The sequence below is a fragment of the Somniosus microcephalus genome, chromosome 27, assembly GCF_052327205.1.
Source record: "Somniosus microcephalus isolate GS21.2 chromosome 27, FLI_Smic_1.0, whole genome shotgun sequence".
Lineage (NCBI taxonomy): Eukaryota > Metazoa > Chordata > Chondrichthyes > Squaliformes > Somniosidae > Somniosus > Somniosus microcephalus.
The window spans coordinates 23,102,584-23,127,089 of NC_141013.1; the positions used below are offsets into that span (position 1 = coordinate 23,102,584).

At 42.7% G+C, this 24,506-nt stretch overlaps 1 protein-coding gene across 3 annotated transcripts in view; it reads left to right on the forward strand.

The window, feature by feature from the left end:
• LOC147100065 (SHC-transforming protein 1-like) overlaps positions 1-24,170 on the forward strand; it is a 91,658-nt gene extending 67,488 nt beyond the window's left edge. The window contains exons 6-12 of one of the 3 annotated variants that reach the window (XM_085968690.1): positions 8,218-8,269; positions 8,838-8,964; positions 9,173-9,350; positions 10,313-10,385; positions 13,230-13,364; positions 19,323-19,588; positions 22,652-24,170. In XM_085968690.1, the coding sequence (XP_085824816.1) occupies positions 8,218-8,269; positions 8,838-8,964; positions 9,173-9,350; positions 10,313-10,385; positions 13,230-13,364; positions 19,323-19,588; positions 22,652-22,768 (948 nt within the window). In that variant the 3' untranslated portion in view covers positions 22,769-24,170. Of the gene's footprint in view, positions 1-8,217; positions 8,270-8,837; positions 8,965-9,172; positions 9,351-10,312; positions 10,386-13,175; positions 13,365-19,322; positions 19,589-22,651 lie in introns of all 3 variants that reach the window. The other 2 variants (XM_085968689.1, XM_085968691.1) reach the window with 2 other exon arrangements.
• Positions 24,171-24,506: the final 336 nt, after the last annotated feature.

Genomic DNA, 24,506 nt, shown 5'->3' on the forward strand with positions numbered 1-24,506 from the left:
ATTGGTCTCCTGAGTTAAGTCTGGTCTGTACTGGTTGTACTCTGTTTTTGCTGCCTCATGGCAGAAGCTTTTATGTGCAAGTGTTGATTAAACCATGTTACGGAGTTAACCTGTGTCCGTCTCCATCTATGGCCACCTCAAGATACCACATATGGCGACGAGAATAAAGGATGGAAAAGTTTTGGTGGATCAGTCATAGTTATGGAGTATTCGGAAGAGGTGCTCGGGTTGGTTAGCAAACTAGTCGGAAAAGCACGAGGCTAGGCCGCGGGAGTCGAAACGGAGTTTGATTTTTTGGCTGACGCGACCGGACTCCAAGGATGGCAGGAACGGTAGGCTCCGTGGCACCTTTTGACAGCAAGTTGCAGTCTTGGGAGGAGTATTGTGAAATACTGAGCCATTTCTTTATGGCAAACGAGGTGCTGAAAAGAAAAGGGCCATTTTACTGAGTTGTGTGGGAGCGCAAACCTATACACGGATGAGGAATCTGCTGAGCCCGGAGCGGCCAGGAGAAAAATCTTTTGACGAGTTGGTGAGTCTACTAAAGAATCATTTCAATCCGAAACCTAGTGAAATAGTACAGAGATGGAAATTCAATTCAAGGATTAGGAGGCCGGAAGAAAGCGTTACTGAGTATGTGGAGGAGCTTCGGAAGCTCGCACAGGACTGTAATTTTGGAAATACGCTCAGTCATGTTAAGGGACAGACTAGTATGCGGAGTTAACGACGACAGTATACAGCAAAGGTTGCTGTCAGAAGAAGAATTAACGTTTGAGACGGCACTTAAAAAAGCACAAGCCATGGAGACGGCTAACCAGGACATTAAGGACTTAAACCGTATGAGCAAGGAGAAATGGAGTAAACCAGTGGGAGGAGCTGTTTTCAAGATGGAAGCTGGCGCGAAAAGTCCACCAGTCGGGGTTGGGGATTGCTACCGATGTGGCGGGACGAGCCATTATGCAAAGGACTGCAGGTTTGCAAAGGCAAAGTGCCAAAATTGTGGAAAAATAGGGCACTTAAAGAAAGTCTGTAAAAGGGCAGTGAGTGAGAGAAGCAGTGCTAAAGGGGCAAAGCATGCTAAAGGGGGGAGGGAGAAGTACATAAAGCGGGCAAATTACATACAAGAGGAGGAAGAGTCTAGTGAGGAGGTTTTCACTATATACAGTATAGACACCAAGGCCCAACGTTACCCCCTCTCACTCAGTATTTGATAGTGAACGGAGGTCAAGTAAAGTTTGAGATTGACACCGGATGTAGTGTAACCATAATGTCGCAGACTGAGTACGCCAAGCAATGGGGGGAAGCAAAAGTACCAGAGCTAGGTACATGCCCCATTAGTCTCAACCTAAACAGGACAGAAGGTGGACATTTTGGGGGCGGCCGAAGTACAAGTGGAACACAAAGGAGTCACCAAAGAGCTTACGGTGGTAGTGGTAGCAGGGTCAGGGCCAAACCTGTTAGGGCGAGGGTGGATCAGTGAGTTGAGTGTGGACTGGCGGGCAATGAATAAAATGGAGGACAGTACAGAGGCACTGCAAGAAGTGCTGATGAAGCATGAGTTCGTGTTCAAGGACGAACTGGGCACCTTAAGGGGAGCCACAGCCAAGATTCATGTAGCCAGTGATGCCACGCCTCGTTTCTTTAAACCAAGGTCGGTACCTTTTGCAATGAAAACCAAGGTTGAGGCGGAACTAGATCGCCTGCTAAAGGACAAAGTAATAGAACCAGTGAAATTTTCAGACTGGGCAGCACCAATAATCCCGGTATTGAAGCCCGACGGTAACGTAAGGGTGTGTGGTGACTATAAGTTAACAGTGAACAGAGTATCATCACTGGAACAGTACCCCATTCCAAGAATGGAGGACATGTTAACATCGCTCGCTGGGGGAGAAAGATTCAGCAAACTGGACATGAGTCATGCATATCAGCAGATATTGCTAGATGAAGAATCAAAAAAGTTTGTCACGGTGAACACGCACAAGGGGCTGTTCACATATGCCAGGTTACCATTTGGTGTCAGTTCTAGCCCAGCAATATTCCAACGGACTATGGAGGGCATTCTGCAGGGCATTCCAAAGGTGGCCGTGTACTTAGATGATATTCTGCTAACAGGAAGTGACGATCAGGATCACGTAAAAACACTGGACAAAGTGCTACAGCGGCTGGAAGAGGCGGGGCTACGCCTGAAATGGAGTAAGTGTAGTTTCATGGAGAAGGAAGTTACATTCCTGGGACATCGGGTGGATGCCACAGGCCTCCATCCATTACCAGAGAGAGTGCGGGCAGTGCAGGATGCACCTGCACCCACCTCAGTGACTGAACTGAAAGCCTATCTAGGGCTCCTGAATTATTATAACCAGTTTCTTCCAAACTTATCGATGCTGCTGGCACCCCTGCACAAACTGCTGAGAAAGGAGGAGCCATGGCGTTGGGGGCCAGAGCAAGCGAATGCGTTTCAGCAGTCAAAGGAGCTACTTCAGTCCAGCAGGGTGTTAGTGCATTACGATGAGAAGGAGCTGATAATGTCCTGCGACACATCACCCTATGGAGTGGGGGCAGTGTTGGCCCACCGCATGCCAGATGGAGCGGAAAGGCCCATCGGGTTTGTTTCACGCACGCTCACCGCTGCGGAAAAGAACTATTCACAGCTTGATAAAGAGGGGTTAGCCATTATATTTGGAGTAAAGAAATTCCATAAGTACATATATGGGAGGAGGTTTGTAATCAGTACTGACCACAAGCCTCTTATCAGCTTACTGAATGAGATGAAAGCAGTGCCTCAAATGGCCTATGAATATGTGATCACGTACAGAGCCGACAAGGAAAACTGGAACGCTGATGCTCTCAGCCGCCTGCCCCTCTCAAAATCTCCTCGCAGTACTTCCCCTGAGGAGCACGTCCTGATGCTGGATCAGGAGATCAGTCCCCTGATGACTTCAGCGCAAATCCAGGGCTGGACAGCCAAGGACCCCGTTCTGTCAAGGGTCCGTGAGTATGTGTTGAAAGGCTGGCCAGATCACCGCGAGGGACCGGAGTTCGCGCCGTACAGACAGAGACAGCACGAGCTCAGTGTCCAAGATGGATGTGTGCTATGGGGAGCACGCATCATAGTCCCAGAGCGGGGACGCTCTACTTTGATGGAACAGTTGCATCAATCGCACCCAGGAATGACTAGAATGAAAGGACTGGCTAGGAGCTACCTGTGGTGGCCTAACTTGGATGCTGAAATTGAGTCAAAGGTAAAGTCATGCACTATATGTCAGGAACAGAGGAAAGCACCTGCCGGGGCACCACTCCATCCCTGGGAGTGGCCCAGCAAACCCTGGAGGAGAATTCACATAGACTATGCGGGACCTTTTATGGGCAAAATGTTTTTGGTGCTGGTAGATGCTCACTCAAAGTGGATCGACGTTTATCCAGTGAGCTCTGCAACAACTGATGCCACACTGGATTGTCTCAGGAACAGCTTCAGCACGCATGGTATTTCAGAAATGATTGTATCCGACAATGCACAGTGTTTTGTTAGTGAAGGGAGCAAAGAATTCATGGTAAGGAATGGAATCACACATGTCACCTCGGCTCCATATCACCCAGCCTCAAATGGGTTAGCCGAGCGAGCCGTGCAGACTTTTAAGGAGCTCATGAGGAAAAGCTCGGGTGACACCCTAGAGACCAAGCTCAATAGAGCCTTTTTTAGTTATCGTATAACACCCCAAGCTACCACTGGGCTTTCTCCGGCTGAGTTGATGATGGGGAGAAAGTTGTGGTGCACGTTAGACCTGATACATCCAGATCTCAAAAGCAAGGTTGAGACAAAACAAACAAACCAAAAAGCGTACCATGACAAACATACTAAAGCTCGCCATTTCGCCATAGGGGACTCTGTGTACACCCGGAACTTCGGCTATGGACCTAAATGGATACCAGGACTAAGCCAGGACATTACAGGACCTGTGTCATACTCCGTGTTACTAGGGGATGGTCGAGGGGTTTGTCGGCATGTGGATCAGCTTTTCAGCCGGCAGCAGGGGGAACTGCCTCAGATAATAATAATAATCAACTTTATTGTCATTGTTAGTGCACAAGTGCAGTACAACGAAATGTAGGCTTGCGGCTCCCGAGAGTGTATATTTTGATTAAGACATTTAACATTCATTTGACTTGTAACATGAACATAAACATAATAAAGTGCATTGGCAGATGTGCAGGCTTTAGAGTTTATTTGCAGAGTTCAATAGGATGACAGCCCTGGGAAAGAAGCTGTTCCTAAATCTGGTCGTTTGGGTGCGAATGCATCTGTAGCGTCTCCCAGATGGCAGGGGGGCGAACAAACTGTGGCTGGGGTGGGTAGGGTCTTTGATGATGGTCAGTGACCTCCGTAAACAGCGTTTCTGATAGATGTTCTCAATGGTCGGTAGCCGGGTGCCGGTAATGCGTTGGGCAGTTTTGACTACCCGCTGCAGGGCTTTCCGGTCATAGGAGCTACAGCTGCCATACCATACTGTGATACAGTTTGTCAGGATGCTCTCTATTGTGCAGCGGTAAAAGTTAGAGAGGATCAGGGGTGACAGGTTACATCCCTTCAGCCTCCTTAGGAAATATAGGCGCTGCTGGGCCGCCTTCACCAAAGAGGAGGTATTGAGGGACCAGGAGAGGTCTTCTGTGATGTGGACTCCAAGGAACTTAAAGCTGTCCACCCTTTCCACCACAGCCCCATGGATGTGGATGGGGGTGTGTCTTCTGCCTTTAGACTTCCTGAAGTCCACAATGATTTCCTTGGTTTTCTTGATTTTCAGGGCCAGGTTGTTATCAGCGCACCACTTCACGAGGTGCTGGACCTCCTCCCTGTAGGCTGACTCATCGTTGTTGGTGATCTGGCCTACCACCGTGGTATCATCCGCAAACTTGATGGTGTTGGAACCATGAACAGCCACACAGTCGTGGGTGAAGAGGGAGTAGAGGAGGGGGCTCAGCACACAACCTTGTGGGGCCCCCGTGTTCAGGGTCCGGGGGGGGGAGGTGTGGTTACCTAATTTGACAGACTGGGGTCTGTTAGTTAGGAAGTCCAGGGTCCAGTTGCAAAGGGAAGTGTTCAGGCCAAGAGTGTGGAGTTTGGTGGCCAGCTTGTTGGGGACGATAGTGTTGAATGCTGAGCTGTAGTCTATGAACAGCATTCTGATGTAGGTCTCTTTACCGTCTGTGTTTCAATGCAGAATGTAAAGCAGTTGTGATTGCATCCTCCGTTGATCTGTTTGCACGATAGGCAAACTGGTGTTGGTCAAGAGAGGCGGGAACACTGGCTTTGATGTGAGCCAGGACCAGTCTCTCGAAACAAAGGGCAGTAGAGGAGGCTGTTCCAGGACCCAGCACAGCTTATAAGGTGCCAGTGGACACTGGTACTGCCAGGCCACAGCGGGACAGAGTAAAACCAACATCAGAGACTACTCCAATCTCAAGTGCGAGTGAATCTGAGAATCCACCACAAGTGGAATTAAGACGTTCACAAAGGATTCGCAAGCAACCAGAAAGACTTATACAAACCTGTTAAATTAGTCAGGGGTTAACCATGGTTAGAGCATAATGGTTAATTAAAACGTAGTACCTAGTAAGGGTTATTGTTTAAGAATTGCATACGGCAATCTTAAGGGGGGAGGAGTGTAGTAACCTGGGAGGTTATGAGTAACCTGATCCACCAGGTGGTGCTGTGGCAATTGGTCTCCTGAGTTAAGTCTGGTCTGTACTGGTTGTACTCTGTTTTTGTTGCCTCATGGCAGAAGCTTTTATGTGCAAGTGTTGATTAAACCATGTTATGGAGTTAACCTGTGTCCATCTATGGCCACCTCAAGATACCACAGTTACAAAAAAAATATTATCCCTTTGTTCTGTGTTTTGGGACCTTGGACTAAGCAGGGGAGGACTTTATTGTGCTCAACCCTAAATGGATGGCTAGGACTCCATCCTAAATAACTATACTTGTACAATGATTTCCTGAGTGAGATTTTGAAGAACCTCCTAGTTATGATCTAGCTAGCGTTCTGCAGTTAAATTACCCAAATTTGAATTTTTTTTTACAATATTCATCAAGAGAATTTGAATGGTCCTATTATCGAGGACTGAAATGATGTACCATTGCCGCTCCATTTAGAAGCTGGTGAGGAGGTTGTTTCAGCCTCTGGATTAGCCTGCTTTGAAAATTCTCTTCTAAAAACCATCGTACTGACTGAGAGTGCATTTACACTGTGACAGGCTTCTTACCCCAGCACAAACTTTTCCAGTGCAGTTTTTAAGCTGCCTTTGTTATATTAAAAATGTAAAATCTATAAAAGTAATCGTGAATTGCGCTCTGACAATATCATTCTGTCTTCAGTTGCACCATTGAGCATACCTCTGGTAACCAAACTGCTGATGTACCCTCTACCACCCCTGTCTACTGCAACAACAGCTTGCATTTATATAGCATCTTTAACATAGTAAAACATCCCAAGGTGCCTTGCAGGAGTGTTATTAGATAAAATTATTAAATGATTTACATAGCACGTGCAAAAACATTCACAGTCTATTGAAATGTGTATTGGTGAAATTTGATCATAGCCTTTTTGGGGATAAATTTATGTTAAGTATATACTGGGGCATGATGGGCTCTAGAATTCTATTGAAAACACGGCAAAAGTGAAGAGAAGTGTTGGGCTCTCCGCTCAGACACCTGAGCTCAATCTCCAATAACATCCTCATCTCTGTGTCCCCAAGGGGTATGTCTGCTAGGTCCCAGCTGGGTCTGAGTGCAGGACGAAAAGCTAGCTGTGGAGGTGAACACTTCCTAAATCTTTTTTTAAAAATGCAACAGGATAAGCGGCAATAATCACTGGATCCATGGAAATGTCTGATGGACAGATTATCCCACGCTCCCAATAATTTAGATATTAATATAAATTTTGGATAATCCCAGGGAAAGTGTATGAGATGGGAATGAATTTGATGAAATAGAAATAACACTAAAGTGAATTTCTATTTCCAAAACTACTGTAATGAGTATAGTAATCATTAGTTAGTCTAATACAGGTATTTTGATTGCCAAATTAAAGATTTTATTAATGCAGTTTGTTCGAGCAAGTCAAGCTCACTTTTTAAAGAACATTTGCTCCAATATTTTTACCTCAACCTATTGGATTAACGCAAAAAAAGAGAAAGGAAATGAGGAAAGAAACTACTTCTACTGATTAAAGAGCTGTAAACATCAAACATCATCAGAAAGTGCCAGAACCGCATCTCGGATTTACTGAGGCATCACTTTCACAGTTCGGAACAAGCACTCCTGTCCCTAAGTGCCACTTCTGTCATGATTCATTGCTGATTTGTCAGTGATTATCTTTGCTTGCACTGCAGGCATGGATATTTTTCCTGTCAATTGATTAATATTACTTTGCTTGTTAGTCATTGTTTTTAATTGCAAATGGTTGCAATTAATTTTAGAAGCTTTCAGGAGCTGTGGCTTTGTGATTATCTGAAGGAAGCTTTGGTGATTTGTATTTACTTGGCAGTGGAGTCTTGTTTATTTTTAATTTTATTTCCTGGTTTTATATCGGCAGGATCTGCAGCTGTAAAGATGAAGATATACAAATTGTGGTCATTTATCAGCGCACAAGAATCCTTGAATAATGATGTAGTTTAACTTGTTTTTTAACTAAAACGTTTGCAGTGATCATTCTGTTACTGGATTTGTGCTTTAAAAAAAAAAAAAAATGGAAAATGCTGGAAATGCACAGCAGGTTAGTCAGCGTCTGAAAGAGAATTATGTTAATGTTTTGGGTAAGATCCTTCATCGGAATTGGCATGCTCTGACAGGAGAGCCCTTTTATAGGCCAGAGACTGTCCTACCAGACCATGCCAAGTCTGTTGGAGGTTCCCATGTGAAATGTGAAGCTAGCTTTCTCTTCCAGGCATTGGCAGACCTGCCGTCTATTCCCAATACTTTTCTTGATTTTATTTCAGATTCCCAGCAGATGTAGTCTTTTTATCTGTATGGGGTTTGTGTTGCTCTGCATATAGAGCCACCTCTGTTCACCTCTATGTCCAAACACTCTGCACTTTCACACTAGTTTCTAATGGAGTAGTCGGCTTCTGTATTTTCACATTAAGTTTCAGATGTATTATTGCAATGATGCTGAACTCATTTTTGGCACAAGTTATGAGTGTTAACTCTAAAACTCTCTATTTTAGGACACAACCGATTATGTTGCTTATGTTGCCAAAGATCCAGTGAATCAAAGAGGTGTGTAACGACTCTTTGGATTGTCAGCAAATTCATTTACACATTGCATTCCAACAATAAATATAATTCTCATTAAGGCTATAGCACTCTATTCCTGCCCTTGGCTGTCTAGTTCTGCAATTTTCAAACATGCTACATTTGTTTTTTTCCCCAATGCTTGTGAAAAAATACATCACTAGAATAATTAGAAAGGCAGACTATAAATTGAGTGATGCAGGCATGAGTTACCTACAGCACTGATCGTTGGGAATATGTATAGTTCTAATTTATTAATTTCTATATGCTAAATTCATGAAATGTTCACCAATTATCTTTTTAATACGAAATACAGAAATATTGAGCTAAATATTAATATTTGTATTCAGTACTAGATCATTAGTGTTAATGCTGTTTAGCAATAATAAAACAATATGAAATACTACAATAATTTCACTGTGATTAGTGTATAGCTTATTTAAAATGGAAAGTGTCAGAATTTATGTTAACTTCTACAAAGTCTGTTCAATGTACAATCATTTTGCAAGCAACATAAAAGAAATTTCTAACCCGTCTTGCATTCTTATTTTAGCGTGCCATATTTTGGAGTGCTCTGATGATTTGGCCCAAGATGTTATACACACCATAGGACAAGCATTTGAACTTCGCTTTAAACAATACTTGAAGAACCCACCTGTAGTTCTCACACCTAACGAGAGGTCAGTGCGCTCAAGTCCCAGTTACAACTTCAACAAAAATCACAAGACTTGAATATTTTTGTTAGGAATTTCCAAACCATTAATGAGCATAACAAACTGATAATTTGCAAAAAACCTTTTACGTTGGCCACTGTCAATTTCAGAAATGAGATGATAAGTGGTTTACAAATACTGTTCTAATGTTTTTGTTGCTATTCTCGTGCTGCAGAAGACCAGGCTTTGCAATATGGAACGTGGAGAGTGAAGAAGATCAGAACCATGGGTATTATAATGAAATCCCAGGTAAACTGGCACCTCCCGGAGGCTTGCAAAATGCAAGAGTAAAAGACGACTCTGCGGCCTACAGTGATAATAGCCAACTGAAAAAGGAGGGAGACTTTTCACAGGTTAGCGTATTAAAAATGTTTTTTTGCTAGTATTTTCAATGCCAGAAATAGCTGGAGTCTGAGATTCTCTAAATAAACATTCTCATTTCAAAAGGGTGATTTATCATTTTACAGGTGCATATAAACTACTGGAAATCATTTGAAAGATTTTGCATCTTACATATATTTATTTATATATTGGGGAAACCCAGCTGAAGGGCCAAGGTCCATAGTGTAAGACATAATCAATGTTAAACAGAGTAGAAGATAAAACAAAGGCTAGATGAGGCAAGCTTGGGCTTTTGTAGGAGGAACAGAAAACTGAGTTTGGTAAAGAGCAACATCGCCAGCACGGTCATTTCATTGACCATTTATTGATCTTGTATTATTGTTTGAAGCCGGTACTGTTCATGTGCAAACTGCAGCGAGCAAGACTAGTTCTAGTCCCGGGTTCACCTTCCAGCAGATAGGACTTCCATCTGCCCCTCTGACACCACTGAAACCTTGATCCATTTCCCTGGGTTGGGATAATTCCATATGTTGGGAGGATCACTGCCACCAAGAGGGGCCCACCCTGCAGAAGCGGGAAATTCTGTCAGTGGTGCAGCAAAACCATCGCTGCAGCATTAAATGGACTCGAGCATCTTGGAGGTGGGAGTAGATGTCCCACTGAAGGCCTCAGCCGAGACGGGGGCCTTTAGCAGGCAAGTGCTGGGGACAGAGCTGAAGGAGGGGAGGCCTTCCCTTCAAAACTCTCTTTAAAAACCCATCTCCTCAACTCTGGTTTCAGTCCACCCTTTTCTCCTTGCATTGAGTCTTTGCTTCACTCCTCATGAGACCTACTTGTCTGTGAGGGGCACTATAAAAGTGATGGTGTTTCTTCTGCCTGACTGAGGTATGGTTATATACAAGGTCGTTTTATATATTACACTTGTGTTGAAACGGTTTGCTGTTTCCTTAATGTTGAATACATTGCTTTACAGACTGCTAGCCCACCATCCGTCACCATTTATGAAAATTATTCAGATCCACACAAACAAACCTTCATTATGGCAGGTATGTAACATACCTCACAGATTTCAGTTCCATTAAAATTATAACATTTGGTATATAATGATTTCAGAAAGTTCTCCATGCTTTTTTAATTCATTACAAATTTTGTAACACCACTTTTGTACCACAAAAATTGATTTTTTGAGACTTTCTATAGATTGTATGAAAAATAACTTCAATTTGTAAATAACATTTCAATACTAGGACTACTGTTTATTCAGTTAAGTGTGTGTGTTTACTTATCAATGGCTTGTGTTTCAGCTTCCTGATTGGTTCAGTGTAGGCTCAAATCTGGGCTTTCCAATTGGTTTCTTTACCATCAAAAAAAACCACACTAGCGCTTTCGGATTGGTTCAGTGTTGCTACTGTTTTTGAATCGGATATTAGGGAAGAACATCGAAGCACCATTTAGTGGTCATTAATGGATCCCCATTCCCTGACCCCAGCTCCAAAGTCAACTGCCATGTTGTTGCCTCCTCTGGCCTTCCAGCACTCGTTGTTCCTGAGCCTCGATTCTGCTCCTCCCTCTCTGCTGAGGCTCTGCTTTCCCTGCTGCCCAGGACCTCCCACTCTCTGACCCTTGGCTTACCTCACTGTCCCTCTCTCGCCTGGAGCTCAGCCTTGCTCCTGAGCTTCCCCCTCTGTCACACCTGTGTTTCCCTGTCACTAAGCCTCATATTCTGACATACATTTAGTCTTTGCCTGCCATGCTCTACCCACTCTGCCTTCCCTCCCCTGCATCCTTCTCCTTCGCAGCACTTCGTCTCGCTCCTTTACCACCTCCTCTATTGAGCCTCTGCATTCGCTACCAACAGGAGCCTCCCACTCTCTAATAGAGCTTTGCCCTTTTCTGCTGTCCACTGCCTGCTTGCCTTCACCTCAATCTGACCTCCCAGAGCTCAGTCTCATTCCTACACCCCACCCTCCTTTGAACATCTGCTTTCCCTGTTACCTACTCCCTGCTAGACATTGGCCCTTCCCTTCTGCTCACTCCTCACCCGACCCCCCTCTCTCTCCCAGAGCTTCAGACATTTCTCCCTCTGTCCAGCCTTCACCTTCCTTGCTGCCTAGGATTTCCAGCACTCGGTCATGCCACACGCTGACCAGCGCCTGCCTTCAGTCCATCCGTCCCCTCAAACTTGAAACCTAAAATATATTACAAAGTATTTATAAAAGTTTTTAAAAGTGCCATGATTTCAAAGTTTAATTTGTCACACACACATATAGGGCTAGAAATTGGGTACCTTAGCACCTCCGGGAGGGCGCAAACGACTTTTCGCCCGAGTGTGGCGCTGCTTTCGACTCCCGCTAAATTCAGCGGGAGTTTAGCGGCGACAGTAACCGGTAGCGCCCTGCTCCACTGCACAGGCGACGACAACATCATCACTGTGCGCAGCACCCTGCTTTCGTCCTGCCTGTAAAATTGGCCCGCGCTCCCTGAATCTGCGCCGGGCGATGACAGCGACTGATTCAGGGTGCGGGAACGGAGCGTCAGGAGGCTTGCAGAGCACGAAGTAAAGGGGAGGTGGCGGGCAGGGAAAAAAAATCGTCCAACTTGTCTTTGAACATAGGGTCCGTGCTGCGATCTTGTGCGCCGGGCTGCTGGCACGGCACCCCGCTCCCCGGTGGTCCAGGTAGTCTCTCGGTGCGAGTGAGTGAGTGAGTGAGTCTCTCGGTGCGAGTGAGGGGAAAGAGCCCTTCCATGCGGCAGCGCTACGTGGCCCAGTGCGTAGCACTGCAGAACGCACCACCCCGATATTTGAGGTTCGCGCTCTAAGAAAGTGGAGCGCTTGAATTAGCGCTCCACCTCCCTCTTTGGGTGCTAAAACTGAATTTTGCAGTCGCCTGCACTAATTAGCACCCAAAATGGTCGATACCAAATTTTTCCCCCATAGTATGCTTCATTTGAATTTGGTAATTTTTCATTGTTAACCCTTGAAAGTTACCTTGGATAAAGTTCCAAAGTTCATGCTTTTTATACAAAAAGCACAATTCGAGTTCCCTCCACTTCTAATAATGGCTTCCCTAGAGATTTAATCCTGACTCTTGAACATTTCCATCGATGGGAAGAAGGCAGCAAATCCCAGCATGCTTTATGAATGGACTGTGTTGCTGTCGACCATAGACAAAATCCTGAGGCTATTAGTTTGATACTTTGCTGAGTCTCTTCAGCTGACCATGATCACTCTGGGAAGCACCATTAACTTGTATGCTAAGCTTCTGAGAGGCACAGACCGCAATGGAGAATGTCATTCGAGACATTTTAAACACACAATGCTACAGAGCAGCTCAAGTTAATCATTCCTTTTTGTACTTCTTTTGCCTTTATTATCTCCTCTTCTCCTTGCTATTGATGGTGGCTTGCCTACTGCCCTTTTTTTAATTTAAAACTTTTGCAATTGGTAGTTTTCATTTCTGTTGGCTACTTAATCATGGGTATGATCCTATCTCCTAAGTTGTGATTTATTGCTGTTTCACAAACGTGACATTTGAGGCAATCTCTGTGTGATGTCTGAGGTGTGATGGAGATAGGTACACATAAGACACACAACTTTAAAAAAAAAAGATGTACTGGTAGATCTCCTCTGGCATTGCTCATGCTCAGAGGTTTTATAGGAACAGAGATGTTATACAAAGTAGATTTATCAGGGACACTCATTTATCAGCATATAAATAGCTGTCTTAAACTCAGAATTACTTTAACCTTCTTGTTTAGAACTCAAAAATAGATTATCCAAGTTTACATTTTTGTCTAAGCATAACTTTAAAGATCCTACATAATTAATATTTTAGGCAATTCATGGACTAGATTTCCACAAATTAATGGAAACATTCTGCCAATCAAAGCCACCAGCAGATCTGATCTTTTTGACGATCCATCTTACATGAACACACACAATGTGGAGAATCCCACCTCTTCTACCAGGAATGGAGCATCAGGACAGATCTCTGCCAACATGCATAGAGATGTATATAACGCAAGTAAGTTTATTCAACAACAACTTGTATTTATATAGCGCCTTTTAATGTAGTAAAACATTCCAAGGTGCTTCACTGGACTGTTATAAGACAAAAAATTTGACACCGAGCCACATGGGAAATTAAGGCAGATGACCAAAAGCTTGGTCAAAGAGGTAGGTTATAAGGAGCGTCTGAAAGGAGGAAAGAGAGGTTTAGGGAGGGAATTCCAGAGCTTGGGGGCCTAGGCAATGGAAGGCACGGCCACCGATGGTTGAGCGATTTTTATAATCGGGGATGCTCAAGAGGGCAGAATTAGAGGAGCGCAGATATCTCCGGTGGGTGGGGGTTGTGGGACTGAATGAGATTAGAGGTCGGGAGGGGCGAGACCACGGAGGGATTTGAAAACAAAGACCGAGATTCTACATCCAAAATTGAAGTTCACTGTTACACTGCCACCGATACAAAACTTCAGAAGCCTCTGTAATTTTGTTATATCTTAAGGACAGGCTGTTAATTAAAATAGTTTTAGAGCTTAATACAAGAAAGCATAAAACAAATAAAGGACATTCAGCCCATTGAGCTCCTTCCCTCTACAAACCTTGTACAATTTATCTTATGGATTCCATTGGCCTCACTCAATCGCAAACAACCACAGGTGCAGTATCTGAGAAGTTGAGCCTTTATATAAAAAAAATTAAAAATTCCTTCCCGTCTCTTCCAATTGAGAGACTCAAATATTAATACAACCTACACTATTCATCTGTAACCAAACACATTCCAGTATATCCAATCTGACTGTGTGCAGCTGTATATATCACTAGTAAACGTTCCACTTTTCTATTTACAGATACTGACTCATTTCTTGTGTACTTCCAGCATTTTCTGCACTCGGGCAAAACTTTCAACTTCAGCGAGAGGCGTAGAACAGGCGCTGGTGGATTGGCCGCCCGTTCTACACCCCTGCCTGATGGAAAGGAAAATCAAGGCGGGTTGTATAACGGGCGCCAATCCACTACTGCCTGTTTTACACCCCAGGCAATGTTGAAAGTTTTGCCCTATACTTCAGATCTCCAACATTTGCAGTGTTTTCTCTTTTTTGGTTATTTGTAAAGGCTCTACTCATTTGTTAGTTTTGTAGATTGAAACTTCCCTGAAAAGACCATCCAATATTTTAGAACTTCTCAAATGATACAGTGTAGCTGTGGGAAGTATAGTGATGCTGCATGGTCGCTAAGGCTGGCGGGGTGGAAGTTTGATCCCTCACTCTATTGAAGTCCCACTCTCGGCCACACTGCTGTGGAGAGGCACTGAACAGAAGGCAAGCACCACCCCACAAGGGGCAGAGTTTTCACCAGGCTATTCTTGTGACCCATAATAGCTGACCAGGAATAGTACTCCTATCACCCTGGGAGTCAGCCATGGGATGTGCGAGGCTCAGTAGAGATGAGCAAAGGGAGGAAAATAGACCAATTTAACTCCATTTATGAAGAAACGTACCCTCAAGAAAAAGCCTCTGGCTTTGACGGTGGTAACAGACTCGGGGTTTCAACAATTCTTGAATCATGGACAGATCCTGGTTAGAAACATTTTGGTAGGGACACTCCCGGGAGAATACTTTGTATGGGATCCCACTGCAGTGTCAATGGGATAGGCCTAATGCGGATATCGGCTGATTTTTCCTGGGTTAACCTCATTTAAATAATTTGGTCTGGGATTGCCGCCTCCATTGGCCCTGGGGGTGGGAACTTGAAAATTGCTAGCATAGGCTTAGGGTGTCAGTGGAGTAGGGCAGCAGCCTCTAGGGCAGCTCAAGACAAAATAATCTTTTTATAGTCAATATAGTGTTTATTATAGTGATTATAGTCAATCGTACTGCAATCGATTATAATCTCTTGAGGGTCATTTTAAATTTAAAATCCTATCCATCCTCCACAGTAACTCTGCAATCCAGGAATGCACTGGTGTTCCTAGCGTCTATCGTTGCTATGGGGTTAATGATGAGAAATGCAATGTTTGACATTTTCCTCTCATTGATGCGTTATTTGAATAAGCATGCCCATATTTGCTTGGACGTATTCAACGCCTGCTGTTGTTTCTGGCAGAAAATTCCAGAAAAGGTGGCAAGCCATGGGGAACCAGCAGAACATCTCCCAGCCCGACCTTCTGCCCCCCGCCCCTTCTGCTCTGGATATGCCTAAAATCTGGTGGATTAGGAGCACAAGATTGGTCCTTTTATCACAATGTTGTAATTCGGTAGATACCAGACAGTAGTTGTGTGAAAATCTAGTCATTGTATTGTCTATACAAACCTAGACCACCCAAAAAGTCAGAACTAAAAATCAGCTGTCTAGTTGGATAGTTTCAATTTAAAAGGGAGGTTCTCCACTGCCCAGTTAATCTATCACAATATGTAGACAAGAATTGACCGCTACAGTATTTTCAGATAGCTGCAAAGCTCAACCACCCAGGATAAAATCCTAACGCACAACAGAGAGACACGTGGAATTGCAACATAACACTTGGGTTACAAATGTTACACTTAAGATAGGATATGAACTTTAAAGGAAGAATGATGCATTGTCCAGCTTACATTTTCACTGTCCTTCGGAGTGTGATTCATGAGCAGGGCTCTGTCCCGCACGGAGGGAGAAATGTGGCAGAAATGTTTAATCAGTATTTTTGTCCCAGTTGTTAGAGGAAGGTGAAAGTATAACTGTAGGAGTACCTGGGGAGGATGGTAGCCATCTATGTATCTTGACATTTTTCTGTCCTCTCCCATCTGAGTTCCTACTGCTGTCTCTGTGTCTCCTGGAACTCCTCTGTGTTCTCCATCTCACATCCCCCTGAGCCTTCTATTGTTTGTAAGATTCGTAACCCCCTCTGTCTCAAAAACCTCCATCAATATAGTTAAAATGTCTTGTCCACCTTCATGCCCCCATCCTATCCCTATACACCTGACTTCTCCCCTGCCCTCTTGTCACTTTCCTGAGATCGCGCTAAGGCAGCAGGGCTATGGCAGAATTCTGAATGCCAGATAAAGTAGTCTATTTCTTTCACTAATGCTCAGAATACTACAATAGAACCACCCCCGCACATTCGGTGTCTGATTGCAAGTATAAGGCAGATAGGGAGCAGCAGCATGGGTACTGGAAGGAAAGGTATGGATTGGTCATAAGTGGGAGGTGGAGGAAGCAGATTGAGTGTGTGTGAGAGAATTCTTGATATCTATATAACCCATAGCAATAAGTTGTTCATCTATGACCATAATGACTTACTATTAATAACTGTATCATAGATGTTCAATTAAGTATACTCAATTCTAATTTTCTACCTGGTGCACAAGCATCAGAAGATCATGAATTGGTGTCACATTTGCTGACTTCTTCACAGTATTTGAAAATCTATTGAATTTTACAATAAAAGGACTGCATCACGGTCACCGACTGAATGAACATTTCTAATGAAGGCGAATACAATATTGAAAATGCAGCAGTTTTGTTGCATAGTGGCTCATCTGCGGTTTGCTCTTGTAATGTGATGTATGGCTATCCCCACAGGAAGTGGCTATCACATTTCTAAAACTGTATGTTAATAGAACTCTTGCTCTGCAGGGTCCAGATGGAAATTAAGACATTAAATTAGATCATCTGCTCAGTGCAGATGAAGCGAGGGTTTGCTGAAACCTCCCGACTGGAAAGCAGCCATTCCTGATTTTTAAGCCATTAGCACTGCAGGGTTTTTGTTTTAGTTGCAAGAAAAAACACAAAAAGAGTGAAACAACCATTAAGACATCCTGAACCAGTGCTGTGCTGCACTGTGCAAACAAGCTTTGTGATCGCTATTTTTCTGAAAGATGGGCTTACCGGTCCTATGATTTTATGTCTATTGGTGCTCTGTTAATTTGCCACAAATTAACCTGACATATGGTTCTAACGGATGATCATTTTAGATATCTGTTCCTCCGCTATCAGCCCACTAATTTGACTTTGTGGTGAAATGCAACTCGAGACATGTAGTCTGTGGTGATCTACAAGTAAAATCAAAGAATAAGGAACACTTCCATTTAAGAAGCAGCAAAAGGACATATTAATAGCACTCTCCGGTGTCGCTCAGTACGAGTGGTCCTTGAAATCACAAAGGAAAAAGTCCCAAACTTAAAATTACAGCAACTTATTTTCTTATAGGCTTACTTTATAGTTCCTCTTGAAGCTTCCGTTTCTGATTTAGTACAGGTGACTAGACAACTGCCTTTTGAAGGGGGGAAAAAAGGTAATCAAATGTAATTAATGCATTCCTTAAGGGCAAAACCATAAAGGGCAAGCTACTTACAGTGGCTCTGAATTACTAAAGTAATAAGTAACATAACCCTCCAGTGACAGCTAAATGTGGTTCTGAACTCTTGTGTGGCAATAATTATCTGAACAGTCTTGAGGAAGAGACATCTGGTAGCAGTTTTTAAACACATTGTGTTGTAGTCACATTAAACATAAAAATGGGCTTTCTTGTGTTGAACAATGTTTTATCATCAAATTAACATCTCAAGATTCAGATGCTTAAAAACGGTACAATTCCTACACTATTAATTTTTGATTAAAAAATCTTTTGAGTGCTCTCCTGATGGCTCAATGGGTAACTGCACCACGTAGTGTGGTACTTGGTCATAAAGTCCAGAAAGGTCCCAAATTGCTGGTCTGTCCTGAGTTAGCTTAACACAGACGAGGCATTAGTGGAGGCACTTTAGTTGGTGTCGACCTCCTCGGGTTGGGGGAGGGAAAAATCCGCCATAGTTCTCATTCCTGATCACTGTCCAGTTACTTTCTCGTGTGAACACAATCGGACTTGGCCGTGATGTCCTCCCTCCTCCACCATTGCTAAAGATCCTACCAAATGTCACTGCCCAGGCTTGTACCTGGAAAATGGCCATAATAGTAGGGTTCCAGCGAGTTGAACATATCTGGAGAATTATGCGCCACCATGAGTCATCACCTTTTAGAAAAGGAGAGAAAATTGGAAAAGGAACATCAAAAAGTGCTGCGATGAAGAAATGCAATGTAATTCCAGATACAGGTAGACGATCCTTTATCCGCACTTCCGAAAACCGAAAATCTCTAAAAACCGAAAGTTTTTTTGTGGAGCGTAAGTCGTGCACACGACATGACCTGAGTGGCGCCAAACATGACAGGAGTGGTCCGGGAGCTCTGCCTTTCCCTGTGAGCAGGGCAGAGGGTCACAGAGTTCCCTCCTGGGTAGGAGATTGCAGGCCGAGCCGGGCAGTGTGAAGGAGGTACCGGGAGAGTGAACCCAACAATACAGCGGCCCGTCCGATAGCTGCAGCGGCCCGTCCGATAGTCTTTTCTACCCCCCCCCCTCCCCGACCTGATTTGCGGGCCAGCTTAGTGTAGGAGTCAGCCGGTATCCAGCTTTCCCACAACTGGCGGCGGCAGTCGAGTCCCAGACCCCCGCTAAGTCAAGGAATTCAGATACGGAGCAGGGGGAGCCGGAAACCTCGATCTAACAGCAGAAATCAGCAGCCATTTTGTTCGGGTTCTTTTCTTCCCCCTAGCATTTTTTTTCTTCCCCTAGCATTTTTTTTAAACAGTCAGGCTGTGGAAAGAGTCTCTGTAGCTTAGCAACAGCTTCAGAGGCTTCCAAGGCAGGGCCCGAGTGTTTACAAGCTGTTGCTAAGCAACAGTGTTTGTTGTCAGATACGGAGATGAAAACCTTCTGAAATCCGAAAAATTCCGAAAATCGAAACACAGCTGGTCTCAAGGTTTTCAGATAAAGGATAGTCTACCCGTACAGCTACTTTCCAAGAATAAAGTTTGGTTTGATGCACTGTACGTGCTGCTTGTTACTTGTCCTCTGCTTGTGTTTATTTTATATATCCAATCTTTTTTGTCGTCCTCAGTTTTTGTCTTTTGTAGTAAATAAGTGTGACTGCACAGTATAATTTTCCAAACTCTGACTATGTGACTGTAGAACACGCTGACGTTGCTCAGAACAGTGCAACGGCCAACAACCCGACAGCTGTCCCACTGCCCACTACCCTGTCTTCCATGAGAGAGCAGCTGCTGAAGGAAGTCTGGTACCGTGGAAGGATGAGCAGACAGGAAGCCGAGAGGCTGCTGATAAAGGATGGTGACTTTTTGGTGCGGGAAAGCATGACCACACCAGGACAATATGTACTGACTGGGCTACAGGGAGGACAAGCTAAGCACTTGCTACTGGTGGACCCTGAAGGCATGGTAAGATTTAAGGGTGCAGAAGCAACTTTTATTTTTTTTTAAATTCAAGATAATTAAAATATCTAAATGTCATACAGATCCATTTCATTTTGGCAAACTAACTACTGCAGTGGTTTTATTAAGTAAACAAATATTTGTCAAACCCTATTTTTTTTTTTAAAACACACTTTTCTATATTGTACGAAATGTGAAATATTTTGAATTTTAATAAATCCAAGTTAGCTTCTCATTGTGACTAAGCAAGAAATTCAAAATTTATTACAAATTTTAGATTCCTTCCAGAAGCTTAGAATTATGTTAGTATTAGAAATACTTATCCAGCATTGTTGGTGAGAAATCCCATTAACCACTTGCATTACAGCATCAAACAGACCATGGAGCAGGTACTGATGTGTGTTTTCAATACTAGGTTAAGTCCTGTTCCTGGAACTATGACAATCTCAATCCAAACTTTCTTACCTTTGATTTTTTTTTAACTTTTAATCAAAGTTTGCTTTTCTTTTCTTGCTACAGTTTTAACTGTTCTATATAAGTTGCTGACTATCTCTCTGTGTCTTCTTTTCATTGGCCTCAAAGAATAAACACAGCTGAATATTAATGCTGTAAAACTTAATGGCAGGGAGAAAAGTTCAGTCCCTAATTTGCTGTAGTTTAACATATGAATTAGGAGCAGGAGTAGGCCACTTGGCCCCTTGAGCCTGCTCCACCATTCAATAAGATCGTGGCTGATCTGATTACTCCACATTCCCACCTACCCCGATAACCTTTCACCCCCTTGCTTATCAAGAATCTATCTACCTCTGCCTTAAAAATATTCAAAGAATATGAACTAAGGTTTGCTATCATGCTAAAACCCTAGGATTCATGTATACTTAAAGCAGCTACAGCCGACAAGCTTTTAAAACCCCATCAAATCACCTGATTGACCACTACTTCTTGCTTTATCTTGATGGTTGCTGCATCTTCTTGGGGATGTCCTGCAGTAGAAGCCTTGAGCTTCACCTAGGTATCTCTATGAAATAAAAGGATAACATATATAAGTTTTGCTGTTCCTTTTCTTTCTTATCCTCTTGTACATTTCCCTCCCCTTCCACCATTCCCTGTTTGAAATAGAGCAGTTGACTTTGGGTAAATCTAAGGTGTGAGAATTTTAGTAATAAGGTAGCCATAAGTTCATTCATGTGACTGTATAAGAACTTGCTTTTAAAAAAACACATTGATTTATTCTCCATATATGTCCATCCTCTCCATATTAAGATTAATGGACTTGCCAGGTCTGTAAGCTGCTGGCAAGACTAGAATCACAGTTACCTCCATAAGTTGAATTGGGTTGGATCGGATCAGCATTGCCAGTGGGAGTCAGATTGAGTAGGAGCTGTCAGTGGGAGTTTGGTTGTAACTATTTATTATTCCATGTTCATCCATTCCTGTATAGGGTTTCCTCTTTTTTTTTGTTCCTGGGATCTGGGCAAGGCCAGCATTTATTGCCCATCCCTAGTTGCCCTTGAGAAGGTGGTGGTGAGCCGCCGCCTTGAACCACTGCAGTCCATGTGGTGAAGGTACTCCCACAGTGCTGTTAGGGAGGGAGTTCCAGGATTTTGACCCAGCGGCGATGAAGGATCGGCGATATACTTCTAAGTCAGGATGGTGTGTGACTTGGAGGGGAACTTGGAGGTAGTGGTGTTCCCATGCGCCTGCTGCTCCTGTCCTTCTAGGTGGTAGAGGTCGCGGGTTTGGGAGGTGCTGCCGAAGAAGCCTTGGCGAGTTGCTGTGGTGCATCTTGTAGATGGTACACACTGCAGCCACAGTGCGCTGGTTCTCTTTGTCATGGCTTTGGTTATTGATATAAAAAAAAATGCGTACTGGATTATAAAATAATATTTCACTTTTTTGTGTTTATTATCTAACTTACTCCTTTATCTCCTTTCACTGTTGTAAAAAATGTCCGTTTTGATTTTCCCTTTTGCCCATAAACTCAGCTTCCCTGACGGCTTATTGTGTAACTGCATTGGCCAATCCGCACTAAGTTATACAGACCAGAAGGTCCTAGATTTGGTCCCATGCCTGTGCTGAGTTAGCTGATCTTGGTTGGGGCTGCCATTGGGGCACTGCAATTGACCTCGACAGCCTGGCTCAAGAAGGAAAAATGTATCCAAGGTTCCCGCTCTTGATCGTTATGTGGTGACCCCCAGTGGAAAGTCTGTATGTGCCAAGATTGGGCGAGAACAGGTTCAGGCTAAGCTGTGGTACCCTCCATTGCCAACTAGCCTGCTGACATTCACTGGCAATAGTCCGAGTTGGCCAATTGGACAAGGTGCAAGCTGCTCATGCCCCTGGGACTCTACCCTAACATTAATCATTGCTTCGAAGGGAGAAAGTTGTAGGACAAAAAAAAGCAGTTTTTTTTTATTTCTTTAGTTCAATTTTGAACTACTTTCTTTCTTTTTATTCTAATTATGCATTCTTATAAGCGCACGACAAAGCTCAAGGCAAAATATTTAAGGTGGCATGAATTGTATTCTGCACTTTAGAAATGATTAAAGGCATCAGTGACTAGGTCAGATGCAGTGAGAAAATTATTATAGAATGAGACAGAAATGATTGCCAAATGCAGACAGAGATCATAGGGGCTGGATAAATGATTGCAGGCAGCAAAGAAATATCTCCAAGCACAGAGAAATAATTTAAGGCAACAGGAACTGAGGCACTTACTAAGCTCTCTCGCACCCTCCTGTGTGCATGCAGCAGGTGTGCAATAATAAAGGTTTCCTTCACAGATACTTCGCAAAAAGTCAGCTTCCAATTGTATTTTGTCATTGTACTGCTTATTGTATTGAATATAGCTCACAGTGACAGCTGTCAATTAGTCAGCTAGTGTGACTAGTTATCGTATGCCCCAGTCCAATGTTTACCAGCATAACGATCTAAACATAGAACGCTGCATTTTGCATCCGTTGCACTGCAGAATGTTATTTTAACAAACACTAAAATGTATCCTCCATGTAAAATTCATTTAGTAGTTTATTTGAAAGTGTGTTTGCCTCTTTTTTTCCTCCTGTAAAGGTGAGAACAAAGGACCACATATTTGACAGTGTCAGTCATTTGATCCGCTACCATGTGGACAACCAGCTGCCAATCGTCTCATCGGGAAATGAACTTTATCTTAAAAAAACTGTCTAAGACAAACAGTCGGAGAAGGAACTCCAGCCGAAAAGTGTTTGCTTTCCAGATATAGCCATTTGCACCTGCCAGGATGTTTCCGAAAGCCATCTTCTCAGAAAACCATGGACTGACTGCATTGTTTCTTTCAAGAAATAAAAATGTAAAAACATTGTAGGCTGCAACGGTCACAAAAATCACTTTGCACTTCTGACTTAAAAGTGTGTTGCTATAAGAAAAATAATAACTTTAATGTAGTGTGTCAGTGTATATAATAAATGATATTTTAGGAACATAAATCAAGAAATAGCAACAAAAGTGTAACCACATATACTGTGTGAATGTTTGTTTTCTTTTTTTCTAAGCACAACTGGCATTCAGAACATATAAAAAGCCAATCCTAATGACTGCAGACCATAAAAATGTGCCTTGATTCTATGAGATATTACAGCATATATACATGCTTTTTATGGAAAAACCCTTTTTTTTCCCCAAATGGTTTAATTTGCTGTATACAGGTCCGGTGTTTGTTTGAAACCTGTTTCACTGCCTTTTACACCAGAATTCTAGGAAGCAAAAATCTTTAGAAAATGGAATGGAGTTTAAAAATGCTTTGCTCTGTGCCAATACAGTTTGCATTTTGTGTACCAATTTCCCTTATTGCTTTGAAAAGCACTTTACTAATGCAGGGCTTTACTGCTTTTCTTTATTTTAAGGTGTTAAAAAGATTTATCACAAATATATATTATACACGTACATGTGCGTGTGTGTGTATATATATATATGCATATAAAACAAATCGAAGTCAAATATTTCTATAGGAAAGTTGATTTTTCACATTCAAGTTCTGTCATTTGCTACTGTAGTGTACTGAAGCTGATGGGAAAATAAAGCAAACTGCTTCAGAAACTGTACACGATCAGACGCAGCCTTTTGTAAATGATAAATATATATAGTGGATAATTTTGGATATGGCTTGTTAATTCTAGAAGTGTATCTACTTGCTGTATATCGTGATGGGTAACCGAGAGAAATAGAATGCCAGAAGCGGAATAATTATTTTTAATGTTTTTTGGGCTAGGTTTCAACACTGGAGTACTATATAAATATGACTCTTATTTTCATCCTTGTATCAAAGCATGGCATGATTATGAGATTTCTATTATTGCTCTTCTCCCATCTCTGCCACAGTTTGACTTAATGCCAGACTTCAAAGAACGGACACAAGATATTTCCGTTGCATGATAACTCCATCTAATTGAAACTGTTTATTAAAGAAAATCAGATAATAAAGTATTTTTAAATGCTGAAAACATTTTAAATGGTGCATGACTTCTATTGCAGTGTCATTTGTAAATACTACTTTGGTGCAGCTCTGCTGTGCACTTTTGTGAAGAATAAAAGGTTATTTTATTCACTGCTACCTAATAATGCTTGTGTTTTCTTTTTACAATGAGAGATATGCTAAACAGTATACAGCCTTTTATTATTCAAACACTTGTGCCTATTATATATTTTTTACTTTATAAAGTGAACCAGTTAAAACTTAATGTTGAAAAAATTACTTAAAGCAATGAATATATTGAAATACAGTTAAGTGCCTCCATATTTGAATTTTTATGATAGATTTCATGGTGTAATAAATTTGATGTTAAAACACTGACCAGAAATGCAATACTGCATTAAATAATCCCAGATGATGTCCATGAAAACAATTAATATAAAGTACTGCTTTGAGCCATTAATGGTTGATGTGAGT